Below are 7,434 nucleotides of genomic sequence, written 5' to 3'. Positions count from 1 at the left end.
TTCGTTGAATCTATTATGCTTTTTTCTAAATGTCACAGCAGGCATATGAACCAATCAATCAAGGGAACATTTATGACTATAACTTCATGAATCATTGGCCTTTTAATGCATCACTCTTCCTATATGGTTCTGTGTGGCCAAACACCTAGACATTTCTTTGCCATGTAATTTACTGTCTCCAGGCTGCACTTTTGTTCACAGAGATATGAGGTGAATGAGAATGAATTCTAATGCAATCTGATATAGTAATAAACTCAGAATGGAAACATATTACAATATCACAGTCCATTCCAATCACATGCTGCAGGGGCTCGTTCCCATACTGAAATAGACATGGCTGAGTTGCAGCTACGCATGCAAAGGGTGAAGTTATTCTTAAGGGGATGTTTTCCACATAGATGGACACAAATCATACTCATGGTGATTCGCTGATTGATTTACTCTTGAATGGTGAGGGAAAATTCCTTCTGATGGCCTAAGATAAAAGGCGGCTGATAAGTGTTGAATCTAATACTATAACAAAGTCATACTGTATAAGCACTCATGGACTGGCTGAATAAAGCTACGCTTTCTGTATCATGTAGCTATGCTTAGAAACACTTTAGAAGCATTTTGGATCCTTTGCAAATCCTAAAGCTGTTTTTCAGGCTGTGATTGCTTTGTTGTTACATAAACATATTAGGAATTAATTTGAGTGCTTTGCACCTTTTCCTCCAAACATTGAAAAAAAAAAAAACATCAGTCACATCCAGGCATTCATTAAATACATAATTTATTACAGAATACAAATGGCATGACATATGTATTTCATAAATACCACTAATACAAATATGGTTGAACGTATTTCACTGTAGTTCAACGAAACAGTGATAAATCTTGTGCGAAAGTAGCTCAAAGGAATCTAGGTAAACATTTAACTGGAACAACATTATATACAGTACACATGCCATGAATTAAGCTTTCCTAAGAGGGTTGTGGAGTGGATAGTTTTGTTTGAACTTTTGCCTACTGCAGTGTTCATTTGCATTATGATTATGAAATCTGCTCTTATCATTAAGGCAATATTCAGGGCATTTTTAATCACATCTTCATGCATCAGTAAGAGGCTGTCCACACTGTGTCTGTACTTGCAAATGTGACAGTTAATCTCCTTGCAGGCAAAATGTCTGTTTCAACTGTGGAGCAGAACATTTTAAAACCAAGTGTGCCTATGAAAAAAAGCCAGTCCTGCTAAAATGTCTTGTTCCCTTTTAAGCTGTACAGACTCAGAAGATGGACTACAATATGCACCAAGTATTTTTTTTGTTTATATTTCACTGGCCAGTGTGACACTGGAAATTTATACTGGGATCTATTTGCATAACTGCAGCATTTTGCAAAGCAAACTTTTTTGTTTCAAATGTCATTGTATAAATTCCCTATTCGCAGTGTCATTCGTTATAATGTTATTTAAGCCTCTAATAGAATAGGTTTACAATAAGTAGTGTTTGGCTGGTCACCTTGACCACCTATTTGTATGACCACCTGTATGTATAAAATGGCTTTTTCTTGGCGATGATATGATTGGACCTTACAAATTTTAACAGATTTGTTCAACTTTCAGTGGTAAAATTACTTGGTGTAAATGCTGAAGGTGACATCAATATGATGTATGTAGCGTGACATTATCTTCAGAGCATTGCTTAATCACTAAGATGAAGGTGCAATTCATGAGGGGTTGCATGCCAATTAACTGTGAACCATATAAGACATTTATGAATGTAAACACTTTACTCAACAGGTTAACAACAGGAAACGACAGGAAATGGCACTGCCACAATTAGGGATTGCACAGATATTTCATTTAGCACAAAATAGTACAGGTCAGAGTTTCTCACGGTTAGCGACATGCAGCGAAAAACATTCCCAGAAGGGTGCAGTGTTAACAAATTTGTACAAGCTGTCGCATTCAGTTTCACATCCTGAAAAAGGACATGCATGCTATGCTCTCTGTCTCTGGTAGTTCTCTGTTTACAGAAAAACTGCATTATTATAATCTCTATGGTCTTTTAAATATTTACATATTTGACATTTTTTTTATTTATGTTTCAAATGTCAAATGTCACCCTTTTAAGAAGCTATAGTTTTAAACTGCACTTTGATGTAATGCTTCCATGGAACAGAAATGGTGTTTTATTACTACATTTTATCCACTGAAAGCAAACATAGAAATGTCTAAAATCCTCAAAGCACACACAAAAATGTATAAGGACCACAAAAAGCCACAACTGATTCGAAGAGATTTCTTAAAGATCAAAGTTCACAGTTTTTGACAGCATAGGCAGGCTGCACAGTAAAAGAGAGCCACTTGCCCTAAATTAAAAGTTCACGAACACTGACAAGTATCGAAACTGTTTACCACCTATGCAGATAATGATATGTAAGGAACATTAGATTAAACGCCTTGGTCAGAAATGTGAGCAAGGAATAGGGAAATTGCTGTGTGCTTTGCACTGCGTGCATTAGATGAGCCTGACAGGAAACTCGATGCCTCTTAATTTATTTTTCTAGATAATGTTTTTGGTAATGAGGGAGTCACATAATGTCTTTGATAAACACTGAATCTCAGAGATTTACACAAAGGCCTGTTGGACTTTGCCTATTTGTACTGGAAAATGTTAAGAACATTCCCCTGGTGAATTAAGGATTTGGCAGCATTCAGGACTGAGCCTGCTAAGAGACCTGAAATGACAAATCGCAGATAATAATCGAGCCACTAGAGAAGTTCTGTTATCAGACACACGCGTTTTAAGTATGAAATATAGGTTTTTGTTTATGCTGTGAAAATGTGGTTTGGTGCATAAATTGGTTTATATTAGTTTATATAGTGACTTCCATCTAAGGATGCTCAGTTTATCAATCGCATGACTGAAATTGTCATTTTGCTTAAACAAACGGGGATGGCCATGTGGCTTCATTTCCTTTTGCATTGTGGTAAGAGGTGTTGTCTCAGTGCTTGGTTGGGTGAATTTTAACTCAGACATTTTATAGAATCCAATTTGAACCAAGTAACAAGTAAAATTGCTTCAAAAAGGCAATTCCTGTTTTAATCTGTTAATCTAATGAAAGCAGATCATTCTTTAAAACTGCAGCTCAGTTCCTCAATTTATGCAAGATGACAGAAACGTGACTCAAGAAGGAAGTCCCTCTAGTGAACAACCAGTTCAAAGTGTCTTTTATCTTGACTGTCATAGAAGTACATTCTTTCTGAAGATTTCTTTCCATTTAAAACTGAATCAGGAAGCATTTTTAACTTTAATTTTGTTGTTTTTTGTGTGTGCTAAACTTTTTGAGCGAGGTCATGGTGAAATGAACTGATAAAGTGAATCTAGAGAAGAAAACAATGAGGTAGATGAAGAAAACAATCTTTTAAATATGTCCCTTTTTCCATCACACACCCACCATTGGCCACTTACCAGAGGAGGCGTAACCTGTCCTTATGTGACATATTGTAAAGTCACATTGGAATGAGTCAGGACTTGCAAGGTGATTTATAACACACTCATTAGGTTTTTACTGCAGTTCCCATTAGAGTTTGTTTTATCTGCTGACATGCATCCCTCTTTCTCCGAGTTGCCCTCAGCTGGGTCACTGTCCTCTGAGCTGCCTTTGCTTCGGCCTCTCTGTTCACTCTTCCAGCTATGCCCACTATATACATATCCATTGGTTGGCCTAACGTTAGGGTAGCGTGACCTGTTGAGGCATAGGATTTCCTTGAAAGCGTACCTGAACTCTGGACTCCTACAGTAGATCAGTGGGTTGAAGGCTGAGTTTGCGTAGCCTATCCAGTTTAATATTCTGAACGTCAAGTCGTCCACCTTAATCTTTGCCGCTACCACGTTTAGTACAAAAAACGGCAGCCAGCACAGTGTGAATATACCCATTATGATGCCCAAAGTCTTCAAAGCTTTATGTTCCTTCAGGCAGAACTTGGGCTTCTTGGCGGTCCTCGCCTCGCAATGGCTGCTCACCACATTTTGCTTTTTGGCATTGTTGTTCTGAGCGTGAAATCGGCCTTCACTTTTGTCGATCTTCTTCAGTTGTTTTCTTGCCTCCTGGAAGACGCGGCTGTAGACGAAAACCATGATGACCAGGGGGATGTAGAAGGAGATTATGGACGAGATGATAGCATAAGCAGGGTTGGTGTAAAATTCACAGCATGTCGCGTTACTCATGCAACAAAGTGCTTCCTTTGCGTCAGAAGTCCACCACTTCATATAGATTGGTAGAAAGGAAATGAGCCCGGCAATGACCCACACCAGCAGCACAATGATGCGAGCTCTGCTCTTGGTCAGTAAGGACTGGTAGCGGAAGGGGGATGTTATGGCGAGGTAGCGATCCAGTGCGATGACACAGAGCGTTTCGATACTGGCCGTGACGCACAGAACATCAGTTGCCGTCCAGAAATCACACCAGAAGCTGCCGAAGTGCCAAGTGCTCAGGATGATGTGAAGGGCGCCGAAAGGCACCACCACCAATCCCATGACCAGATCAGCACAAGCAAGTGATGTAACGAAGCAATTAGTGACGTTCTGAAGTCGTTGGAACCGGGCGATGGCTGTTATCACCAACACGTTGCCAAAGACAATGGCCAGGACAAGAATGGACATGAGTGTGCCCAGCAGCACCATCTGTACTTCACTTTTGGTGGAGGAGTTAACATTTGTGATGTTCTCACAGGTGCTTGCATTTGCAGTGGGCTGTGTGCTTCCCATGACCTGACAGAGATTGAGAAGGAAAAGCAGGAATATTCTAAATTAGTTAATGAAAAAAAAATAACACAGAGGTTTGTGCATTTGAGTGTTAAACTATGTTAAATGCAAACAGTAAGTAAACAAGTTTAAAAACAGTGCAATCCCATGCAGATAATCCCATTGTTTACAAACCTCCAAAAAAGACTTCCACTTCTTCCATACAATGTTTAAGTACTCTTTTTGAGGTCTGTAGGGTTGTTATGAACGAGTAGATCCTCCATTCATTGTGGCTTTCTCTTGCATGCTTATCTCTCTCACACTTTTGCTTTTGCTCTGTCACCACAGCACTTTTCTCAACCTCTCTCACACGCAGTCACTCTGCTGAGCGGGGTTACGTTGAATGTGGCTCCCAGGCTACTTGTCAGAGCCCTTATAACATTCTGTGATGACATCATAGCTGACTTCCAGCCAATGAGCTGAGAGCTGAGGTGAAGGCTGCACTGCTGCAATAGAGGATTAAGTAACAACATTCTGACAGCTACAGTGAGACTATTTGAATTGTATTTCAAACTGATCATGCACACTTGTTTAAAAAAAATTCTGCCCTGATACATTGTTTCATAGGTTTTATGACTGTTCTGCTCTGTAACTCATGAGATGAACATTAATGTACTGTAAGTGCTTTGACATTGATAAAATTACTTTAAAAAAAATGACAATTTTTTTTTATTGTTAAAGTAGGCACACGAAATTCATTGTTATTATTAATGTTTAATCGTCAAGCACATGCAAATTTAATTTATCAGACATTCTTATCAATTAAAGAAATTTGACACAAAGAAAACAATAATCCTAGTGTACAATGCATGGTTTATTAGAAAGCTAGAATATGAAACAAGCTCGAGCAGAGAAGAAATGCAAATCATTATGTCTATGTAGAGACCTCAAAAATAAAACACAAATACCTGATGTGTGTGTGTGTGTGTGTGTGTGTGTGTGTGTGTGTGTGTGTGTGTGTGTGTGTGTGTGTGTGTGTGTGTGTGTGTGTGTGTGTGTGTGTGTGTGTGTGTGTGTGTGTGTGTGTGTGTGTGTGTGTGAGATATGGTAAACTCTACATTATGGGGATAAAATGTCCCCACAAAGATAGCAATATCCAAAGTCCTTGTCCTCGCAGGGACATTTTTTGGTCTTCAAATTTTTTGGTCACAAACATCAAATTTATGCTTCATTTCGATAGTCTGCTCTGGTTTAAAGCTTGAGCAGTGTACATCCATGATCCAGAAATGAAAATTTGTGTACGTCTTCACTTTGTGGATTTTCTGAAACACAATGCCCTTATCATTGTTTGAGCTGCTGGCTTTGCTTCCTGTGGGTCAGACCTGCTGAGCCGGTCTGGACAGTGTTTACATGCTAGAAAGAGTAACAAGATCTTGGTGCCAATTACTGGTGTCCATGTATCATCTGAATGTCCAGAATCATCTGAGTCATATCTTTATATGTCCTGTAATTCAGAAATGCCAATTGCTTAGTGTGTGTTAGAGTTTACTCAGCAGAGTTTACTCCAGCCCTAATTAAACACACCTCAACCAGCTAAGGTCTTCAGGATCACTAGAAACTTCTAGGGCTATGTTCACCCTATACCCTCATTCACTATTCCCTACATTACTCCACTAATATAGTCCACTTGAAGGAGTGAATGAAAACGAGTGTCCGTGCGAGTGAGTGAGTGAATTCGGACACTGAGTGCAATGAATGGGCTACAGCTTTTGCATTGTGATTGCTGTTTAATAATTATTTGAAACTAGGCAGCTCCAGTAGTAGTGAAAAGATTTATTTCAGACTTATTTGTCTGCCTCTGTGTATTTTAGATTTATTGTCTGCCTCTGTGTTATTTGATACTTCTGTTTTTGAATGCTTGGTATATCGTTCCTCAAAAAAGACCATTCTAAAGTATAGCTTGTTTGGTACCGGCTCGTAAAGGTCCATCATTTTCAATGCAAAAATGTAGCAACTTAATGTTAATTACGTGTTTAAAACATCTTAAAAGTGTTTAAAGTGTTAGCACTCATGTCGTTGAGGTTTCAGTCTAGGCTGATAATCCAAAAATTGAGGGTAGGAGTGATCTACTGTATGAACTGGAGAGTAACTAAGAAGAATTCATTGTCAGTCCAGCAAAGCTCTTAAGCACAAATTATTCCAGGTCTGAAATGTACTGAAAAGTGCTTTTTGTAACAAAAAGTGGTACTGGTAGATAAGATATCTAAGCTTAAATCTGGATGTCCTGAGTTTAAACAGAAACAACCAGGAATTACATTCCCTCTCTTTTAAGAGGGAAAGACCAGGAATTTCATGTTTTTGCATATCAAACAAATTTTATGCAAATTTGATTGACACACACTGTTCTACACTACTTCAAATGTTTGTGGACAGTAAGATTTTTAAACATGTTTTTTGAGAGAATTCTCTCAAAAAATCAAGGCTGCATTTAAAAAAAAAAATCAAAAATACAATAAAAACAGTAAAATTGTAAAATAGTATTGCAAATAACTGTATATTTTAATATACTTTGAAATGTAATTTATTCCTGTGACGGCAAAGCTGAATTGTAAGCTTATAATCAATTACATACAGTTACATGATCCTTCAAAAATCATTCTAATATGCTGATTCGAAGCTCAAGATATATTTCTTATCAGTGTTG

The 7,434-nt window shown here is 38.2% G+C and overlaps 1 protein-coding gene across 1 annotated transcript; it reads right to left on the bottom strand.

Annotated features, from left to right (window-relative positions):
• Positions 1 to 762: 762 nt before the first annotated feature.
• Positions 763 to 5,143, bottom strand: adrb2a (adrenoceptor beta 2, surface a). The gene is made up of 2 exons (XM_081383254.1): positions 4,926 to 5,143; positions 763 to 4,757 (listed from the first exon to the last, which is right to left on the bottom strand). The coding sequence occupies exon 2, from the start codon at positions 4,752 to 4,754 to the stop codon at positions 3,531 to 3,533; it is 1,224 nt and encodes a 407-aa protein (XP_081239380.1). The 5' UTR covers positions 4,755 to 4,757; positions 4,926 to 5,143; the 3' UTR covers positions 763 to 3,530.
• Positions 5,144 to 7,434: the final 2,291 nt, after the last annotated feature.

Source organism: Scardinius erythrophthalmus (assembly GCF_964197995.2).
Source record: "Scardinius erythrophthalmus genome assembly, chromosome: 13".
NCBI lineage: Eukaryota > Metazoa > Chordata > Actinopteri > Cypriniformes > Leuciscidae > Scardinius > Scardinius erythrophthalmus.
The sequence above is the reverse complement of the archived record's forward strand: the minus strand, read 5'-3'. Positions and strand labels throughout refer to the sequence as shown.

Coding starts and splice junctions, on each gene's coding strand:
- adrb2a (XM_081383254.1), bottom strand. CDS start 4,754: ATGGGAAGCACACAGCCCACTGCAAATGCAAGCACCTGTGAGAACATC.